The sequence below is a fragment of the Lytechinus variegatus genome, chromosome 12, assembly GCF_018143015.1.
Source record: "Lytechinus variegatus isolate NC3 chromosome 12, Lvar_3.0, whole genome shotgun sequence".
NCBI classification, from domain to species: Eukaryota; Metazoa; Echinodermata; class Echinoidea; order Temnopleuroida; family Toxopneustidae; genus Lytechinus; species Lytechinus variegatus.
The window spans coordinates 13,387,405-13,411,017 of NC_054751.1; the positions used below are offsets into that span (position 1 = coordinate 13,387,405).

Below are 23,613 nucleotides of genomic sequence, written 5' to 3' on the forward strand. Positions count from 1 at the left end.
TACTACCATTGACATATCCCCGGTCTTCGATCTCCGTTTTCCAAACCTGTTGTTGGGTGTCTGGAAAACGAAGACAGAAGACCGGGGATCGCGTATAATTTTGTCTAGCTAAGATAGGCCTATCATTCAGCACCATTCAAGAATATTTTGATCTTGGATACGTCATCTGCCATGATTGGCTGCGGATAAGTTATGGTTATTTGTGTGAATGGTTCTAGGACAATTACCCCCCCGGACAATTACCCCCGGACAACTACCCCCGGACAATTACCCCCGGACAATTACCCCCGGATAATTACCCCCCGGACAACTACCCCCCCGGACAACTAACCCCCTGGACAATCACCCCCGGACAATTCCCCCCGGACAACTACCCCCCGAACAACTACCCCCGGACAATAAGCCCCCCGAGGACACTTACCCCCCGGACAATTATCCTCGAGGACAATTACCCCCTGGACAATAACCCCCGAGGACAATTATCCCCCGGACAATTTCCCCTGCCTGAGGACAATTACCCCCATAAAATCATCCCTTCTCTCAAGCATCAATGTTAGAAGCGGGACCCTTTTTAAGTTTTGGTCGGTGGCACAGGTTTTTCAAAATATTTTCTATTTTATCTTACCTTGATAATTTTTTCTTTCTCTTTGATATTGCTCTTTTTCCTATTGTCTCACTTTCTTCTTTTTTCCGTTTTTTTTTTTGTTTAGCGGCGCCTTCTGCATCATGAAAAATGGGGGGGGGGTCTTGCACCCGAAATCTCCCAATTGGCTATGCATATATTCATCAGAAAATGTGTAAACTGGCCCTCATACTAAGTTTTCATAGATCAATTGAACACGATTAGTCATAATAATCACAAATGCTGAATATCTCCGATTCCAACTGATCTGATTTTTTGAATATTTATTTTGGGTTCAATTTCAGGAAAGAAATCAGGCAAATAGATAAAACGTAAAAAGACACCTTTATAGGTAAAAATATATTGAAAGTCGATAACGCATCTATCAACACTAACACTGTCAAGTAGGACTTATAATCCTGTTATTTTAAAACAATTCAACTAATAAGAAGCTAAAAATTATGAAACGATTGGTGCACATTCCAGCAAGCTCAAAAACTTTATGCAAAGATAATACAAACAAGAACACCTTGTAATTTTACCATTTAGGCCCTAAATGGTAAAATTACAAGGTGTTTTTTTTTGTGTTTTACTCTTGGGTGAAAGCAACATTAAAGAAGGAAATTAAGTACCAAAATTACTAAATTGTAAACAATTGTAAAGAATATGACATAATCAAAAACAGTGTTTTTTCTAAACAAATTGGCAATCATGATAGTAAACAATTCGTGTAAGATGCATTTTAAGGACGGTACGTAAGAATTTATAAGGAAGTAGACCTATGCAAATCAAATAATGCGACTGAGTAGCGTGAGCTGAAAACAGGCGCGTACGCAAGGGGGGGGGGGTTCGGGGGTTCAAACCCCCCCTTTTCGTTTCCTTTTTTTTTTTTTTTTTTTTTTTTTTTTGCTTGTCTCCCCAGAGGTCAGTCTGGTCAAGGAGTTATCTGGCAAGAGCCTGATAACTCCTTGGTCTGGTTACGGACATTTCCCCTACCCAATAATGTATATGACAGCAATAATGAACAGAATCTCATGTTTCCGACGAAAAACACAGAAAAAATTTCCGCTCCGCTCGCTCGTAATAATTTATGAAATTCCATAAGTATCTAGTCTCCTGTTCAAGGCCGTAATATGAGTGTTACGAATAGAAGGACATGTAGCATCGACTAATACTTGATTTACTAATAAACTATTGACAAGAAATGTATGTTTTGACGGGAAAACGCGAAAATTTCGGCTCGCTCACTCCGCTCGCTCGTAATTATTCATGACATTTCTCAAGTTTCTAGTGTTCTGATCAAGGCCATATCCAGGCGCGTAGCCAGGGGGGCGGTCGCCCCCCCCCAAAAAAAAAACGTCCCCAAAAAGAAAAAAAAGAAGGGAAAAAAGGAGAGGAGAAAAGGAAAAGGGAAGGAAAGGGAAGAAAGGTAGCTTTGTGTTTTTTTCTATTTATTTTTTATTTTTTTCTCAAAAGAGAAACTCCTTCACTCTTCTTGCTTTAAATTCATATATGAATTTTGCTTCCGCGCTGCGCGCGGTTAAATGACAATATTGAAGTTCTCCATTGTTCCCCCACCTTTTCTCTAACCCTGTTTTTCCACCTCAGCTATGTGCTTCTTGCCAGTTAAAGTTAAAATTGTATACATTAGGGCATGAATTTGAGTAAGGTTAGGCCGAAGTAAATGTATGAAGTTATCTTTTTTTTTCAATTGATCGCGCAACTTCTGGTCTGGTCGGCTCCGAGCGGGTAAAATCTTTATATCAGTTTCTGCCGTCACCTCCATAAAGTCAGCTTCTCCCGCTTTTCAGCTCATTACTATAAACAACCATAATTTGGGGGCAAACAGGTTCCTAATTTAAAAAGAGGAAGGTATGGAATTCGTGTCGTATTAAATAAAAAAGTACAATATTTTTTATCAAGTTGTATTAAACTTCATGTCATTTCCCTGTATACATTCATCTCCTGTCCTGTTTTGCGCCCTCAGTTTGAAATTTTGAATGACACTTAAGTTTCTTTATATTCAAAATGAAGCGCTTCATGATAAGTCGAAAAAATTAATCATCCTTTATTATATAGATAGATAATTTCAATAAATCACAGAAGTTTCAACTTTATGCGCACTATTTTCCTTGTAATGAAGTTCAATAATCTTAGAAAATCAATTGAATTAGAGACGATTGGGTATTAGAGATATCTACATTTGATGAAACGTCCGCCCTTTGAAATTTCAGAGTTTCATTGCTCATCGCGGGGAGGAATATCTTTCTCTACCAATATTCTCCTCTGTTTTGCGAGTTAAAAATATGCACTGATGCTAAATTGTTTGTAATCAAATCTGATCTTTCCAAAGAAAGTTTCAATATATCTTTGAGAACACCCTTTTCTCGGGACCCTTTTTGTGGCAAGAAAAATTGATAAATCACTTTAGCTTCCGCGCTTCGCGCGGAGTTATTATCATTTTAATTTCCTCCATTGTATACCTCATTTGTGCGTTTTCAATCACTTTTGAAAACGAGGTTCAAAATCGCAATATAGTCAACCGAATTGGAGGTACTAGAGACAAGAGAAACGGCTCCTTTTCATTTAAATTTATGAAACACTAAAAGCTTCGCGCTTCGCGCGGGAAACTCCCCTCCCTGCACCCACCCCCTAGGGAGCGCGCTTCGCGCGCTCTGTAAGTGTTGGCACGCTTCGCGTGCATTTACCGCCCCCTCCAAAATGAAATCCTGGCTACGCGGTTGGCCATATCATGAGTGCTACGATCCGAAGGACATGTGGCATCGACTATGATACCAACAAACTATTGACAAAAAGGTTATGTTTTCAACGCAAAAACGAGAACATTTCTGCTCGCTCGCGGGTCATGACCGCACTGTTACATACCCATCCCCTCTTAAATGTTATTGTCTTATTTGCAGCGCTGAAAAAAAGAAAAAAAAATCATCACCTCCCCGCCCCGCTCATCACTTTTTAGAGACTGGGCGGGAGATTAAAAAAAAAAAAATCAGCTCGAACCCCCCCCTTTCAAAAATCCTGCGTACGCGCCTGGCTGAAAATATTAATATTTAGACCTAAAAAGGACATTTTACAGAGCACTTTCAAGAAAAAATCAATTTGTAAATTGAAAAAAATAATGAAAGCTCGATATCCGAGATAAAATATGTTTTGTATATTAACGTCAAATCTTGATATTTTAAGCTCCATATATGTGAGCGCGAAGCGCGAGCTGAAAATTTTTGGAATTGCATGTATATATTTTAACCTGAAAATTGACTATTCTGGGCAATGTTTGTGAACCTGAACAAGATGCGTATGTAACTAGATAATTACTGCAAGCGCAAAGCGCGAGCAGAAATTGTTATTAACTGTCCTAGCATTATCGAAAAGGGACCTGTTAAGGACTGTTTATAGGTACCCACGAAGACGGTATATATTTCAATAAAGCATTTTTTTAACATTCCGACCTAAAAGAATGGTAATTACTTTTTGTATCAATAAAAGGGATAGGTATGTAACGAAACAATGGATGCGAGCGCGAAGCGCGAGAGGAAAAATGAAGAGATTTCAGACCTAAAAGCGGGACACTATTCATATTTTGTAAATCATAAATAAGATATAGTTAATTGGGTATCATTACTAATGCGATTGTGAAGCGCGAGCAGACAATTATTGATATTATGATGTGAAACTGGATAATTCAAATAGATTTTAAATAAAGAACATGCAGGCTATCGCGCATGTTTTAGATTTAGACCTAGAATCTGGGCTTTCTGAATACATTCTTTAATGGAACATTATAGGAACTTGGCAAATCAAACAATGTGACCACGCAGCGTGAGCTTTAAAAAAAAAATGCTGATATGTAGACAATAAACGGACATTTTACAGAGCACTTAAATTTGTGAATGAAAAACAATATTGAAAGCTCGATGTCCGAGCTAATTATGTTTCGTATAATAAATTCAAAACTTGCTCCATATCAGCCTACATGTATTGAGCAAGATACGAATCTCATCGAACAGGCAATTCTGGCGCGAAGCAAAAGCAAAGATTTTTTTCATAGTAACATGAAAGATTTTTTTTTGGCAAGTCTTCCCCTCACATTATTTCATTCACTCGTCTTCCTCTTATTTTCCACTTATCTTTTCTTCTTCTTTTCCTTTTATCTTTTCTTCTTTCTCTCTTTTTTTTGCTCTGCCAATTTTTTTTCAGGGGAGGTGGGCACAGCAAATCTCGGGGGGGGGGGGAGCCCCCCGCCCTGAGACAGCCACTAGCTGCTGTGTTCTTAATTTCTTTCTTTTCCCCCTTGTTTTTCTGTTTTCTATTCAGATTTCATGTTAGCATTTTCACATCCCGTTTATTTTAACCTCTTTTCCATCCCTTTCCCGCCTAAAATTTCCATTTCACTTTGCCATCTCTTTATTTCTAACCCCTTTCTCACTTGTTTAATAGTAGGCCCTATTTCAGGATGATTAGATTTGTTCACTTCACGTCCTTTTCCTTTCTCCTCTTGTTTCTTTATTCTCTTTCCCTCTCTCATTGTTTGTCTCGCCCACAAGAGGTGAAGGCGAGACTAATACCCCTTTCATAGTGAGAGCCGAAGTGGAGTTAGTCCGGAGTCCAGGTGGAGTTACTCCACTTTGGAGGGCAATATGAAAATTCTGAGATTAGTTGATCCGGATTCAAAGCGGTGTACTCAACCCACTTCGAGAAGAGGGTTACAAACGGAGTTACTCCGCACCGGAAATGCGGTATGCACTTATCGCTGTGATCTCGCAACACGTATGGCGCGAACTCGCTTGGAAACCATGGCAACAACTGCGGATACACCGCTGCGGTATTTGCCAATATGAAAGGGGGTTTAAAGTCGGTCCGCAGTACAAGCGTATAAACTCAATCCGGAGTTATTCCGGAGTAACTCAACTTCGCCTTCAGTATGAAAACGGTATAAATGTCGTCCGCCCGTCGATTCCCAGAGAGGGTTAGCCGATTCTGCGGTGCAAGATAGACCATAAAAGCCAATTCTGCATCGGCTTATGGTTCTGAGCCAAAAGCCGATGCACGTGTAAACAGGGCTTCCAAACGCGTGCTGAATGTTGCTGTCTCGAAATGTACGCGTGGGAACGTCTCGGCCGGTTTAACCGCAAAGTAGTAAGCAAGCGACGCACTATTGTTTCATGTTCGCCGACCATATGGAAAATACATTCACAAGGGCGCGCTTGCCACCTGTCTTAGGTCGATGACATTGCTTTCTATTACAATTAGGTTTATTATAAATAAGGAGTTTTTAATGGGATGGTCCGGGCTGAAAGTATGTATAGCTTAATGAATAGAGTAGAATTCACGAGTATAATAAAGAAAATTTCATCAAAATCGGATAACAAAGTTATTGAATTTTAAAATTTAGCAATATTTTGTTCGATCAATTATCATTCACATCACGACATCCATACAATTAATCATTAACCAATCATAATTCATTACATATCCAATATCAGAATATTCCTGAATTTGATCTGAATATAATAATGGTTTATTTTAGCTAGACGGATGCGATGGCCCCGGTCTTCTGTCTTCGTTTTCCAGACACCCAACAACAGGTCTGGAAAACGAAGATCGAAGACCGGGGACATGCGTTATGTCAATGGTGTGAAATTTTAATGCCAGCTGAGCTGAGCGCGATATATTGCTCAATCAATTATCATTCACATTACGATATCCATACAAATTAATCATTAACTTATCAACCAATCATAATTCATTACATATCCAATATCAGAATATTCCTGAATTTGATCTGAATATAATAATGGTTTATTTTAGCTAGACGGATGCGATGGCCCCGGTCTTCTGTCTTCGTTTTCCAGACACCCAACAACAGGTCTGGAAAACGAAGATCGAAGACCGGGGACATGCGTTATGTCAATGGTGTGAAATTTTAATGCCAGCTGAGCTGAGCGCGATATATTGCTCAATCAATTATCATTCACATTACGATATCCATACAAATTAATCATTAACTTATCAACCAATCATAATTCATTACATATCAAATATCAGAATATTCCTGAATTTGATCTGAATATAATAATGGTTTATTTTAGCTAGACGGATGCGATGGCCCCGGTCTTCTGTCTTCGTTTTCCAGACACCCAACAACAGGTCTGGAAAACGAAGATCGAAGACCGGGACATGCGTTATGTCAATGGTGTGAAATTTTAATGCCAGCTGAGCTGAGCGCGATATATTGCTCAATCAATTATCATTCACATTACGATATCCATACAATTAATCATTAACTTATCAACCAATCATAATTCATTACATATCCAATATCAGAATATTCCTGAATTTGATCTGAATATAATAATGGTTTATTTTAGCTAGACGGATGCGATGGCCCCGGTCTTCTGTCTTCGTTTTCCAGACACCCAACAACAGGTCTGGAAAACGAAGATCGAAGACCGGGACATGCGTTATGTCAATGGTATAAAATTTTAATGCCAGCTGAGCTGAGCGCGATATATTGCTCACTCAATTATCATTCACATTACGATATCCATACAATTAATCATTAACCAATCATAATTCATTACATATCCAATATCAGAATATTCCTGAATTTGATCTGAATATAATAATGGTTTATTTTAGCTAGACGGATGCGATGGCCCCGGTCTTCTGTCTTCGTTTTCCAGACACCCAACAACAGGTCTGGAAAACGAAGATCGAAGACCGGGGACATGCGTTATGTCAATGGTGTGAAATTTTAATGCCAGCTGAGCTGAGCGCGATATATTGCTCAATCAATTATCATTCACATTACGATATCCATACAATTAATCATTAACTTATCAACCAATCATAATTCATTACATATCAAATATCAGAATATTCCTGAATTTGATCTGAATATAATAATGGTTTATTTTAGCTAGACGGATGCGATGGCCCCGGTCTTCTGTCTTCGTTTTCCAGACACCCAACAACAGGTCTGGAAAACGAAGATCGAAGACCGGGGACATGCGTTATGTCAATGGTGTGAAATTTTAATGCCAGCTGAGCTGAGCGCGATATATTGCTCAATCAATTATCATTCACATTACGATATCCATACAATTAATCATTAACTTATCAACCAATCATAATTCATTACATATCCAATATCAGATTATTCCTGAATTTGATCTGAATATAATAATGGTTTATTTTAGCTAGACGGATGCGATGGCCCCGGTCTTCTGTCTTCGTTTTCCAGACACCCAACAACAGGTCTGGAAAACGAAGATCGAAGACCGGGGACATGCGTTATGTCAATGGTATAAAATTTTAATGCCAGCTGAGCTGAGCGCGATATATTGCTCACTCAATTATCATTCACATTACGATATCCATACAATTAATCATTAACCAATCATAATTCATTACATATCCAATATCAGAATATTCCTGAATTTGATCTGAATATAATAATGGTTTATTTTAGCTAGACGGATGCGATGGCCCCGGTCTTCTGTCTTCGTTTTCCAGACACCCAACAACAGGTCTGGAAAACGAAGATCGAAGACCGGGGACATGCGTTATGTCAATGGTGTGAAATTTTAATGCCAGCTGAGCTGAGCGCGATATATTGCTCAATCAATTATCATTCACATTACGATATCCATACAAATTAATCATTAACTTATCAACCAATCATAATTCATTACATATCCAATATCAGAATATTCCTGAATTTGATCTGAATATAATAATGGTTTATTTTAGCTAGACGGATGCGATGGCCCCGGTCTTCTGTCTTCGTTTTCCAGACACCCAACAACAGGTCTGGAAAACGAAGATCGAAGACCGGGGACATGCGTTATGTCAATGGTGTGAAATTTTAATGCCAGCTGAGCTGAGCGCGATATATTGCTCAATCAATTATCATTCACATTACGATATCCATACAATTAATCATTAACTTATCAACCAATCATAATTCATTACATATCCAATATCAGATTATTCCTGAATTTGATCTGAATATAATAATGGTTTATTTTAGCTAGACGGATGCGATGGCCCCGGTCTTCTGTCTTCGTTTTCCAGACACCCAACAACAGGTCTGGAAAACGAAGATCGAAGACCGGGGACATGCGTTATGTCAATGGTATAAAATTTTAATGCCAGCTGAGCTGAGCGCGATATATTGCTCACTCAATTATCATTCACATTACGATATCCATACAATTAATCATTAACCAATCATAATTCATTACATATCCAATATCAGAATATTCCTGAATTTGATCTGAATATAATAATGGTTTATTTTAGCTAGACGGATGCGATGGCCCCGGTCTTCTGTCTTCGTTTTCCAGACACCCAACAACAGGTCTGGAAAACGAAGATCGAAGACCGGGGACATGCGTTATGTCAATGGTGTGAAATTTTAATGCCAGCTGAGCTGAGCGCGATATATTGCTCAATCAATTATCATTCACATTACGATATCCATACAATTAATCATTAACTTATCAACCAATTGTTCATTACATATCCAATATCAGAATATTAATGAATTTGATCTGAATATAATAATGGTTTATTTTAGCTAGACGGATGCGATGGCCCCGGTCTTCTGTCTTCGTTTTCCAGACACCCAACAACAGGTCTGGAAAACGAAGATCGAAGACCGGGGACATGCGTTATGTCAATGGGAGAACATGTGTAGGGGGCAAGGTCCAAAGTCCATTCTAACCCGCGCACGTGTTTTGTACACACTTTGCACTGCTTTGTACACACTTCGTGCGTGAACTACAAACGCTTTCACACGAGTGTGATATGTGTCCCCGGTCTTCGGTCTTCGTTTTCCAGACACCCGACTTTAGTTCCCAGGTATTTAAAAAAAATTTTATAGATATAACGTAGGACTACATGTACATACATGTATAATGTATAATAAATGAGATACATGTATGGCATGAACATTTGTGTAAAAAGGCAAGTTTATGAATGTAGAATATGAAGAAACTTGCAATGAATTCTCTTCCTCAATAACTGTGTTATTTGTAATTCTTGCAATTGTGCATGTAGCTACATGTAGTTAAATTCATTGCACCTCTGGCTACCAATTATTTTAAGACTTCAGAGACACATTGGCTAAATTTAAAGCAGGATCCAGAACATCCAGATCCAGTTCACACAATGAACCTTTCATGCATGCAGCACTTGATTAAAATGAAGAGAAACTGCCACAGGGGTGGGAGTGGGGCCGAAGAAGGTACATGTATCAACCATGGACTTTCAAAGGAAAAGTTCATGTCACCTTCACAGAACTTTGAAGAAATGCAAACAATACACTGATCCGGTGGTCAGTCGTGCATCAAATGGAAACAAAACAAGCCCATTCAATATTTATGACAATAAACGCTTGATTTTACATGTAAATTGAGTAAACAGAAAATATATAGCAATAAAGTAAGCATGTGGTACACTGAATTCATTTTACACAGCATACATACATGTAAAACAGGGCTCTGTTTACATGAGTTGCATTCAATTCAATCAAATGTTCATATCCATGACGGTTCAGCATTATTGATTTTACAATACATTATCACCTTTTCAGGATTGAGGCTTATGTTTGAAGAGAATTGAACTTGAGAACCAGTGAAAACAAAAAATGAATGTATTCCTGGCTAATACAGGGCAAGTCCAAGAAAAGGTCACCCTAGAAGGCAAAATTTCATCTTTAATTTAAGAAGGTATCTTTGGTGGGGTAAGAAAGCCCAAATGTTGAATTTTAAAATTTCATTAAGAAAAATTTTATAATATGCGTAATTATGCTAATTTGGGGCATCTAATTTGCATAATTGGTAAAATGGGCGTTACGAATGGGACAATTATAAAAACTCATAAAAAATGAAAACAAAACTTCTGAGATTTAGTCATAGGTGGGACATGGACCCCCTCACATCTTATTACTTTTGGGGGAAAAAAGTGGTATCATCTAATTAATTATGCAAATTAGGTCTTGTCCAAGGATGGAATGTCCCATACGTAACATTTTGAGGATGTTTTTTAAAGTTATTTCTCATAATACAATACTTGTATTGTTGCATCTCTGGGAAGTTCTAATTTATTAAGTATGAAAATGTTATACCACAAAAAGTTTCAAAAATAGAGTTTACTTTTTAATTAAAAGTTAATTAAAAAATTGTTACGTATGGGACATTTACACACAATGTCAATGGGGAGATTTGTGTACAAAGTGAATGGAGAAAAACAAATTTCAAGAGTGCTCTAAAAGTGATTATTTACCTTTTCTTTAGTTTTTAAAGACTGATTTGTTATGAATATTGATAAATGAAAGCAATTAAAGCAAAAAAATTGTGAAAATGGAAAAATATGGAAAATATAAAAAACAATAGGAATACATTCATGAAACCATGAAAAATAAGAATTTTTTTTTGAAATGTCTAATTTCCCTTTCATTCATATCAAATATGTCTCAATAGAACATTTTAAAAGAAAGAAACACTTTTGTTACTTCCATATTTTGAATTATTTCAATTTTTTTATTATGGGGAAAATTGTGTAATGTACATTCTCTATGGGGACAAAATGTCCCATACGTAACATGTCATTAATTTGTTTAATTAGAGTCTGTAATTAGAGGGATTTGGCTTATGACATGAAACTTGCCTTAGATATAGAGTATTGTGACTTCTATCACACTAAGTTACAAGTTGTCAAATGAAATACTTTCAGAGAATTCTCAACTTGAAAAAAATGTTTTAAAAATTGTCTTTTTTCTGCGTCCCATACGTAACGGCACATCTTTTCGCTCTAAAAGGTCAAGATCAAGGTCATACCTCACAATTTTTTGCATGATTATTCTTCTCCTAGATATCTACCATCAGGAGGGAATTCAATCTAATCAAAGTCATTTAACACTATTTTTCAGGTCATTAAAACCTCTAAAATGTCCCATACGTAGCACGCGCGAATTCTTGGACTTGCCCTAAAAACATCTCATCCGGGGGGGGGGGGGCCCTTACATTGACGAGTAGATACCATGCGCGACCAAAAAAACACATAAATACATATGTATGTCTTTTTCAAGACTTTTTCAAGGCACGTTACCTACATAACGTGATAAGGGTGTCAAAAACACACAAATAATGAAAAAGGGTATCTATTTTGCTGAGAAAGCTACGTGTTTAGGGTCAAATTTGTGGGATGATAAAACAAAATCAAAATAATTTATAAAGGATGTCCTTTTTGCTACAAACATTACGTGTTTAGAGTCCGATTTGCGCATGGTGTGGGGCCCTACCAAATCAAATGATGTTTAAAGGTAAAACCGACGACCCGTGACATACATGTATAATATCGCTGTACTTGTTTAGGGGTTCATTTCAGGGACTACATGTACTTGCCAAGAGTATCATTTTGTTTCCAATACTTGTTACGGGTAGGCTTTCACATGCCAATACTTGTTAAGGGGTGCATTTTCAGAAGATGGAAAATACACGTTTAGGGTGCTTTTCATGATCTCATGGTCGCGCATGGTATCCACTCCTCAATGGAAGTGCCCCCCCCCTGGGGTATCTCATACATGTACATAATTCTCATTTTTTAATTGTCCGGACTGCCTTCTTCTGGTTTAGGTATTGCGTACAATCGGATTACACAAGTCAAATTGTGCATTGGGGAGTATGAAGCTTCAGTGACCAACAGAGAACATCTTGTTGTTTGAAGGTTTGCATGGTGGCATGTACAATTGCTGATGTGGTTTACGGTACACCATGTGGAGTGTTATAGAAGCAGTGGATAGAAGAAGAGAACATCTTTTTTGTAACTTGACTTTTGATTGTACATGTATTCCCTGTATTAAAAAAATCTAAAAACACAATTACATGTAAAGACTGTTTTCCCCTTCCATTTCATGGTTGATGTCCATTTTCACCAAACAGATTTGGCAGGTGGATCCATGATCTTGATCCCTTCTATTAAAAGTGAATACAATGTACACTGCAGTTTTTAAAATGAACTTGAACCAGGAAAGAATCCAGGTTTATCAATGTATGTTTAGCAAGGGCATACATGTAATTAATGTTTGCTTAAACCAAACACATCACATCCACCTGTTTTATGGATTGATAGTGAATACAATGTCAACAATTTACTTTTGTTCTCTACTTGTGGTAGCCAGACAGATGAACATTGATTTACAATTACAGTCAAAATGAAAGTTGATGTTACTGCCATAAACTCTTTACATGCTATCTATGTTTCTTGTGTCATGTACATACAGTGTACAAACAACAAAAGGCAAGGATTTTTTGAAATTCAGAAGGGTTTATGTGTACATGTACAAGCAGGACGTCCTTGGTACAAGAATATATATACACCTGTATAAGGAAGTTTTATTTAACAATATGAATTCAATATGAAGAGAGCTTAAAACTACAAATCATGGACATTCTTCTCTTGAAAAGACTGTACTCTGTGAAAACAGTGGTTGATCTTTTGTGAGGCATTCACTTTCAGCAGTGCCCCTTCTCAACTCGAGGTTGCGAGGTCAGAAAAAATATATATACTGCAAATCAGAGAACTACCTCTACGATTTAACCTTCTCATTAAATTGGCACAAAGAGGCAACAATATTTTCAGATTATCCTCCTACATGTAAATGTGAAGTGATCATGTTCCGATAATGAAGGATTTTGTTTGTAAATTAATCTGGGGACGAATTCTCTGATTACAGTACAGTGTATGTAATATTCATATCAGTCTACATGTACATGTATTCATGGACCTACTACTCTGTCAGAGTAGTAGGTCCATGGACCTTTGAAACGAGTAGGCTGGGGTTGAAACAGAAAATCTGACAAATAATGAGAAACTTATGAGCATTTGAATATTGCAATCACTAATGCTATTGAGATCCTCCCGTTATGTGTGATGTCACATGTGAACAATTTTCCCTTTGATGAACTAAAAAAATACCCTCAAAATGTCTCTTTCTGCTTTTTCTCATTGTGATACAAACTCTTCATCCATGGTGTATTCTTTAAAAATCTGTATTACATGCCCTCTTCCAGGAAGAACACATGTGATAAAAGAGGCAATTTTAAGTGAAATACAACCTGTATATTTGGGGAGAGTTGATCACAAGTGACATCACACATCTTTGTCGTAATTGCCAATTTGAGGATCTCCATGGCATTAGTGATCGCAATATTCAAATGCTCATAACTTTCTCATTATTCGTCAGATTTTTCTCAAACTTTCGTTGATCTGTTTCTTTGATTTTTCTGTTTTCACACAAGCATGACAAGCCATCTTGTTCCAAAAGTTTCATTCTCCTTTAATGAGTTCTATTCTCAGTAAAATCGTGCAAGGTGGACCTCAAACAGAAAAAAAAACGGTGGGCCTCAAAAGATTATGAAAGCCAAACTGGGCCTCACTCAGGTAAAGGTCAATAAGCACTGATAAAGAATACCCGGTATCACAAATTGTACATGTACAAAGTTCTCTTTTTTCTACTGACCAGCAAGATTGTAACCTTCACATGTCACTAGCATAGAGTATACATGTACCTATGTTTGAAGAAGTTCCTTTTTTCTACTGACCAGCAAGGAATATCTTTCATTCAATATTCTTGTACACTATTCATCCCTGAATGTGCATGTACTGCACATTATTAGAGTAGGATACATATTGTTCATGTCCATCAAAACCAGGTGATCAAAATTAACTTGATATCCAATTAAGTCCAAATTAAGACTGGAAATTGGTCATTAGTACAGACTTTTATTTTGATGATAAAACGTGAATCATCATCATGTAGAAAGCAACTAGGTATGAGAAGGCCTTCATCGTGAAGACAATCATACACCTAATGGTTTTGTGCAGACATACATGTAGGCCTACAAGTACACGTAATTAAATTTTTTTCAAAATTATTTTTTGCTGCTTGTACAAAATGCTCATGTCAATGATATAGCCAACTGCATAAAGGGGTACACCTGACTGAAAAATTAAAGTATAACTCAAAGCCTGGCTGAAAATAAATGGAAATAAAGTAAAACTCAAACAAAATACTAAAAAAAATCATCCAACATCTGATAATGAATAATGAAGTACTGTAAAAAGGAGAATTTTTAAGTTTGCCTGAAATTTGTGAAAACAATTTTATGTGTAATTAGCCATGGCCGTGGATGCACTCTTGAGCGTCCCTTATGCCCCTGTCACTAGCATTGCACAATGCATATTTCTGCACCCTGCCTTTTTAATATTTCATATTTGTGCTGCAATATCACACCGTAGTACAAGTGGATTTACAGTATGATTGATATAAGTATTCCAAATATTTTTTGAAGTCTTATTTTTCACAGAAGTCGAGTTTTAACACATCTTTTAACCCTTTCAATGCTTTCCTTCATATTTAATACTGGTACAGGTGCGTAGCCAGGGGAGCGGTGGGGGGCAGTCGCCCCCCAAAAAAAAACGTCCCCAAAAAGAAAAAAAAAAGAGAGAGGGGAGAAGAAAAAGAAAAGCGAAGAGAGGATGGGAAGAAAGGTAGCTTTGTGTGTTTTGCTTTTTATTCTTTATTTTTTTCTCAAAAAAGAAACTCTGTCACTCTTGCTCTATATGAATTTTGCTTCAGCACTGCGCGCGGTTAAATGACAATATTGCAATTCTTCTTCGTTTCCCTCACCCTTTTTCTAACCCTGTTTTTCCACCTCAGCTATAGTGTTTCTTGCCAGTTAAAGTTCAAATGTATACTTTAGGGCATGGAATTAGACTAAGGTTAGGCCTAAGTATATGAAATTATCCTTTTTTTTAAATTGATCGAGCAACTTCTGGTCGCGTCGGCTCCGGTGGGTAAAATCTTTATATCAATTTCTGCTGTCACCTCCATATAGACAACTTCTCCCGTTTTTCAGCTCATTAATAATCAACCATAATTTGGGGGCAAACAGGTTCCTAATTGAAAAAGAGGAAAGCATTAAATTTGTGTTGTATTAATACAAAAAAAATATTTATTTATCAAATTCTATAAATTTCATGTCATTTCCCTGCACATTCATCTCCTGCCCTGTTTTGCACCCTCAGTTTGAAATTTTAAATGGCACTTGAGTTTCTTTATCATTCAGAGTGAAGTGCATCAAGAGAAATCAAAGAAATTATACATCATCCTGACTTATCTCACTCATTAATTTAGCATAACACCCTTAGCTTTGAAAATTTCAAAGGACTAACCTCTCAAAAAAACTGTAAGGCTACATTGTAATTCCTCCCAAGCCTAGCCAAGCTTAGTCACTCAGGAGGAGAGAATCACAGAAGTTTTAGCTTTTTGCACACTATTTTCCTTTTGTAATGAAGTTCGAAAATCTTAGAAAATCAATTGAATTAGAGCCGAAGGGGGTATTTAGATATCTGCATTTGATCATGAAACGTCCGCCCTTTGAAATTTCAGAGTTTCATTGCTCTGCGAGGGGAGGCTCCCAGCATATATCCTTCTTCTCCTCTGTTTTGCAAGTTAAGATATGCAGTTGCTAAATTGTTTGTAATCTGATCTTTCCAAGGGAAGTATTCTAGAGAATACCCTTTTCTTTGCAAAAAAATTGATAAAACGCTTTTGCTTTCGATTCCGCACTTTGCATTAATATTTTAATTTCCTCCATTTTATCCCTTTTTGTGTGTTCACAATCACTTTTGAAATCAAGGTTCAAAATCACAATATAGTCAACTGAATTTGAGCTGATATAGGTACTATAGACAAAAGAGACGGCTCCTTTTCATTTCAATTTATGAAACACCCCCTTCCTGCACCCACCCCCTAGGGAGCGCGCTTCACGCGCTCTGTAAGTTTTGGCACGCTTTGCGTGCATTACATGTAACCGCCCCCTCCAAAATGAAATCCTGGCTACGCGGTTGTACCGGTACCATACCTTGTCATCATGATGGATTTCTGACTTGATTTCTCCATTTGATACTTCTTCTGCTGGACATGGCTTTTCCTCTTCTTCACCAAATATCTTCTCTATAGACAGGAAGAGGATCATCCCAAAGATGACCCATAAACCCACTTTGATGTGTCCATTGTAATCATCTAAAACAAAAACAGAAAGGATGTTTACACTGTAAGTAAACAATGATATACAATTTAGAATTTCTATAATTACATGTACCTTTTATTTCATTTAATTAATTTTTCAATTTAATAACTAATAAATCCATTGGTTTATTTTTTTTTGGGGGGGGGTAACAACAAAAGATTATAAACATTAAAAGTGTCATCAAAATTTGATTAATTGTGGATTTACTTTTTAATATTTTGCAGTTACTATACAGCGCGTATAAAAAAAAGTTTATACTTTGTAAAAGCCTTGGGAATTAAAAAATATACAACATGTGGGAAATTTTTTCACATACAATCTTGGGTTTGGGTCTCATCTATCCAATGGTAGTAAAAGTTTTGACAGAATGTTTCACTTGAGTGAGCACTGTCCATTTTTAGTAAAGCTTGTTGAAATCTGCACAGAGATGCTCGTTTTCACACTGTGTCAAGGGGAAGGGGCGAAATCAAACTTACCCTGCCAAACATTTCTCATACATTTCCCTTGCACTGTTCAACTGAAATAAAACAGATGCATTCAAGCATTTTGTAACAATTTTGCCACCCAAATTGAAATTTCAACACTTGGTAAGCACAACCTATACCCTTTTTGTGCCAGCTGGATTTGAGGACAGAACTGAATCAGATCAAAAGTTTATATCAGACATCTCCAGCATTTTTTCACTTAGTTTTTATCATTTATTTTGGGTTTACATGTACATTTCATTTTTCATTTAATACTTGTTTCTCCACACTTTTCCAAAGCTTGACAATGATTTACAAAATGAAAATGAAGCCTAAGCCACTTCATGTAAATCACAGCTCAGTGTAAAGCAAATAGTGGGGTGGGGCGAAGTGTTTTGGGAAAGGAAACCAGTAAAAAAGGTAAAATTTTGAAATCAATTCGTTCTTCATGTGAAGGTCTACTTTTATTCTCATAAGTATTCAAAAGTTCTGAGCAAATCATTTTTCACTATCTTTTCAAAAGTAAGTGGTGCTCACTCAAGCGGAAATATTTTTCAACAGTTATATCGTCACTTGCTTAAATGGATCTGTACCAATGTTAAAATTTTGAAAAATCTTCAAGATATTACAAATGTATGATTTTATAGAATTTTTTCTAAGTGTAAACTTTTTTTGATACGCACTGTATAATGTTGTTTCACGAATAACTAGATGATTGAATCATCACAATTCACAAACAAGTGCCTATTCAAATAGAATTACGGGTAACAAAAAATAGAGAACAAATTGCTTCCATATCTCATGTGAGTAAAGTGACCATTATGATGAAAATGTGTGGAAAATTATCATTAGGAAAGCTTTCAAGTATTAAATCCTTTGAAAGTGATTGATGGCATTGTTACATGGTGAGTGAGCATGGTAGAATTTGCCATAACTTTTGCTGCTTCAAATTAAAAGCACTCCCGAGTCAATTATGTAGATGATGGGCCCAGTCAAGCTGCACATTGTATGATTCACAAGTACATGTACATGTACATGTATGGTCTTTCATCAATTGTTGAAATGCAGTTTGTAATTCAAATCTCATGGTTGTAAATTACTTAAATATCATAAAAAGTACTTTACTCTGTATTCCCTAATTTTGTACAACCTAATAATTACATGGCAGCCTTGTTTACAGGTTGGAGAATAAGCTCAAACTTGTGTATAAAATGCAGGCTGGAGTATGGAAAACATGTGTCATACTTATGCAGCAAAATCATTAATTATCCAAAATTTTATTACACCCTACGCTTTTCTTTTCTAAAAGTTCTAATTTTTTTCAAAAAATCTCCACTGCAATTTGCACTCATGAATATTGTTCATAATTAGAAACCACAGTACATACGTAAATGTATAATATGCCTCACCCCCCCCCCCTCTCAGATAACTTTACTTTACTACTGACTGTACTGTAACCAAATTCAAGGTTGGACGTACATGTAATTGGCAGATGGGATGTACATGTACCTGACCCCAGCATACCAGGGGTCAATATGTGGGTATACATGTACATGTATACCAGTAATGACCACACTGCTTATCAATCAACTTCATATCAGTGTGAACCAGATGTGGATTCATAACATTGCTGTTCCTTTTATAAAGTATACTTGGTAAGGTTGAAGGAGATACTGTACAATGCTCAGTGCAGTATTAAATGGTGCCAAAATCAAATATACACATGTACTAAGTATGAACATTGCATTTTATTTACCTGCATATCAGAGACCCCCCCCCCAACACTAAGTAGGATATATTCCTAATGGGGTAGAGAACTTTTTATTTTGCTTTTAGTTTGTTTCTTAATGACTTTGTTTTCAACCTTGTCAAATTTTAAGTCACTTCTCAGAGTTACATGTACATGTAGGTCATTATTTCTACATACATGTATCCAGTGACTTGAGTCACAATCGCAGGGCCTATACAGTACATGTACTGATCATTTTTTATGCAGACACACACACTTTCACAGCTCAAAAGCTCAAATATGAATTCATATGACGACTTAGTGTATTATGGGGGAGCTGCTCGCAAAATGAAAACTTTAAAAATCCTTAATTCTGTTATTCTTCAATGGACTTTTGTCAGACACATTGGTCTAAATTGTATTATTTTCCTCATTTTAAAAAACAAACAAACTGCATGTACAGTAATATAAGTGTGGACTTTTCCTTTGATGCCACAGTAAGACCAACGAAACCAACTCTAAATTGCCAATGATATGCTATTCAAAATGATGTAATAACATCTTTGATCGGTCTGGAGTCAACTTTGTTGGTGCGACTGTGGCATACATGTACATGTATGTATTTATACCAAGGGCCACTTGCAAAACGTTTGCCATAAAAAAACACTCTAGCAAATAAATGAAAATTCTGGCAAAAATAAAGTCATTAAGATGTAACACTTTAAATAACTCTGGCAAAAATTGCCAGATTTTCTTTCTAAACGCAACAGACCCCAGGCCCGGAGTACATGTATAGTATTTTCATTTCATGCAAAACATGGAGTGATTGATTAACTCTGTGATTACTACAGCATACATGTACATGTACATTGTATGTTATAGGCTCTATCCACTCACACGTATTGCGAGGTTAGTATTAGTATACTAACCTCGCAAAATGAACTGCGTTTGGCAGCGGATTTCTAACTAGTGGGTCGAGCGTGCTGCAAACCCACTTCTGGTGTCCACAACACACAACTTCTACACGTATCGTATGTACACTATATGGCTTGATTTTTCTGTGCGCGGCGGCATGTAATGAACCCTTGAGTGGGTTCTACCTGGGAAAATAAACTTAAGTACCTGCAGACTGCAGTGGTAGTGGTGGAAAGGGTGGGGTGGGGACTTTTCTACAGTAAGCATACTTTTTTTCTGATAATTTTGTGAGATCACATGAAAGTAAAAAAAAAGCTTGGACTGGTTAAAATTTAAGTCAAGCTATGCTTAATTTTTGGATTTGTAGGATCTTATATTGCAAACATTTCCCTGGTCAGACATACATGGACATACATATAGAGGGTAAGACTTTTTATTCTTCTGGGTACAAAGATTGCTCTTTAGAATCTGAAACTTATAATACTACTACTTGTCAACGTTTCCTTTCATTCTATTGATCGTTCAACCTACAGATGTATCAAATGGACCTCAAGTCAAATTATTAGTGAACTATAAGTTTTAATGGGTCTAACAAGCGATATCCATGTTGTTACGAATGTCTATTTGATAAACCATTATAGACACACAGTGAATAGTGAATACATGCATGTTGATACCTTGGAACATAAGAACATACATGTAACATATGAAAAAATATGCAGATAAAACAAATATGAAAAGGTATTATCATTAACAAGCACCCTTGATTATAATAATAATAATAAACAGTTCTTGTATAGCGCATAAAAAATCACAATTACAAATGTATGAATAATGGTTCTATGCGCTTCCAAAGGACTTGGATATTATTACCCCAGCTAAAGCTTGGCTGCCGTAATTACTATGATTACAGCGCACACGTATTTCAAGGAATAAATTCCTGCCAGGTACCCATTCACCTCACCTGGGTCGAGTGCAGCACAATGTGGATAAATTTCTTGCTGAAGGAAATTACGCCATGGCTGGGATTCGAACCCACAACCCCCTGTTTCAAAGTCCGGAGACTAATCCACTGGGATTTTATCAGCTTTTTTTTTGTTAACAATGGGCCCTATTTCACAAGGTTTGTAAACAGCATGGTGTGAACCAGACTGCACAATGATAAATGTAGCCCTTAAGGGGCCAAAGTACACTGTACATCACAATCTAAAAATGAGATCAACAAGGTGAACTTGTAGTTTCAACTTCTCTGTGAAACCATGCCTAAAGCACCAAACCATTTTGTTTACATACATGTACATGTACATCACTGAGCTTTTAGAACAAATTGCATCAGAGTAATGGCTGGCAAGATGTGAAAATGGGGGTTTACATGTAGGACCACACATATCCATGTACTGCTATTATATGTGAGTGCCCCAAGCCCCCCCGTGTTAGGGTCTTACATCTACGTAGGAAAATGTTCTTAGTGTACATGTTCGAGCCAAGTCTAGGCCAGGACTTACTTTGATCAATATGAGCCCAAGCTTCTGGCAGTAGATGAATGAAGACATCACCAAGCATCCCTCCAACAGCAAAGCTTAGAATACAATTAAATTTGGCTGCTCCTGTAATGATAATGTGAGATAAAATATTGTTTTAAATATTAAGGTTACGATAAATATGGTACCGAAATCTCAAAAAAGATAAACGTGATTCACAATGTCAATATTTCTTGACAAGTTACAACTTACATGTAGAATCTAGAAAACATTATTACCTCACCCCATCCTAGTCGAGAATCAGAATTTGAACTAAAAGTAAAACATATTTTTTTACCAAATGAAGTCTCATTCAGTTTCACTTAATTTCAATGTATATGATGTAGTTTGTCAACAATCAGCAAACAAACCACCATGCTATCTACACTGTACACCATGATTTAAAAAAAGGAGCACCTTATCTTTCATGGAACAACTTGAACATGTCACAAAGTTAAAAAGTAAATCAACAGCTACAGGCAGGCAAATGTAGACTAAAGATTTAATATCATAAACTCAAAATCAAATAAATGTGCACTCATTTTACCTCAGATTACTAAGTTCAAAGAGTAGACTACATCACTGGTAGACTTAACTCTAAAACGTTAAGAGTTAAGACCAAATATTTACCTCTCTCATCATGAGTTGATGGATCAATCTCAATTGGCAAAAATAAAGGAAATATGCCGCTAAGACCCACGAGAACAGTTGATGCCAATGCATAGATCCATGCCTCCGTTTGAGAATACGTATCTTGTTTTAAAAAGTCATCTGCCTCTTCTTCGAATTCGTCTTTTCCAACTCCAGCGTCCGACACCGGTTGCTCACTGTCGCCGAACGCCTTGGTCCCTGCGCCTGCGGCATCAGATCCCGGGTACGCCTTCGGGTTAGCCCTGGCGACTCGCGGAGTGCGAGTTCGGTGAATTTCACAACCAGCCAAACTCAAAGAGGACAGGAAAATTAAGCCTCCAAATATTATCAAATAGGTGCCGATTCTACATCTGCCATGAGATGAGAACAAGGTGGCCATATCTTACCATAGTTCCAATTCGAGAAGACGTCATTAGAAAGTTCTTTTCTTTTCTGTTTATATTTCAAGAATTCGTGCAAACAAACTCCCGTCAGTTCACCTGTCGCGTCAAATAATAGAGGGCTTGTCTGTACAAGATGGATAACAAATTCCATTCAGCGTGCTCATTCGGTAGCACACTCACAAAGTGAAAAGCGCTCCGCAGCTTGTTATGTGAGGAAGAGTGGTGTCAACAATATAGATTCCTTCACTCACTGCAAAAAACGCTGTTTAAAATTGTAAGCACGTTGTTTAAGCCTGTCACTCTAACAACTTCTGTTTAAACTTTTTAAACAGCAAAAGTGCCCCCTGTTTTAGGTGTTACCAACTGCCCTTTCTCATTCAATTTTTACAAAAAATACCCCCTCATGAACGTGTTCTGTGCCCATTTCACCTGAGAAAGACCCGTTTTATGTGTGAGCAAATTAATGCCATTTTCGTATCATTGCCATTTTAAAAATAAAAAGTATCCCTCCTGTGCCCCTTCCACCTGAGAATGACCCGTTTTGTGTGTGACCAAGTGCCTTCTTCTGTTGATGTTCTGCTGGCGTCCCTTTTCCTTTGGAACAAGTGTTCCTATTATTGTGTGATTCATCTGGAAATTTTGAATTGAAGAATTTCACCAAAGAAACAGCCATTGCCATTAAAAGAATTGTCGACAGGAACAGCCAGCATTTGCAATATCTTGGCAAATTCCCATGGAACAGTATCATTCATTTGGTCAGTGGCGTAGAGGATTTTCCACAGGGGGGGGGAGCAAATTGTGTCCGCCAAAAATTCGACAAGCAAAAAAAAAGGGGGTCCTCCAGTCCTCCACCGCAAATAAAGGATTCTGTAACAGAAAAAAAAGACAAGCAAAAAAAAAAGGTCTTCAGTCACAATTACATCCCTTGCATGGGTTGTGCCGACTCGTCAGGGGATTCAGTCTGCCCCCTCTGCCCCCCCCCCCCGATAGATACACTAGTGCATTTGGTACTAACAAGAAAACAATAATTTATTCTCATTTTCATAAGCTACTTCAAAGGAAAGAACTTGAAAGAATATTCCTACGTGCGTTAAATAGTCTTGTGAGTGGGGTAGATTTTTTTTCTTTGTTTGAGGATATTGCCCTTTTCAAAAGAAAAGGTGCCTTTTTCCATGTGGCAACTTCGCTCCTCCGCACCGTTGCATTCT

The 23,613-nt window shown here is 37.1% G+C and overlaps 1 protein-coding gene across 1 annotated transcript in view; it reads right to left on the reverse strand.

Annotated features, from left to right (window-relative positions):
• The window catches only part of LOC121424859 (zinc transporter ZIP13-like), a 39,033-nt gene extending 16,485 nt beyond the window's left edge, over window positions 1-22,548 (reverse strand). Inside the window, exons 1-3 of the mRNA XM_041620696.1 lie at window positions 22,002-22,548; window positions 21,357-21,458; window positions 16,576-16,736 (exon numbers count right to left, since the gene is read on the reverse strand). Coding sequence (XP_041476630.1) covers window positions 16,576-16,736; window positions 21,357-21,458; window positions 22,002-22,401 — 663 coding nt within the window. The 5' untranslated portion in view covers window positions 22,402-22,548. The remainder of the gene's footprint in view (window positions 1-16,575; window positions 16,737-21,356; window positions 21,459-22,001) is intronic.
• Between the last annotated feature and the right edge of the window lie 1,065 nt (window positions 22,549-23,613).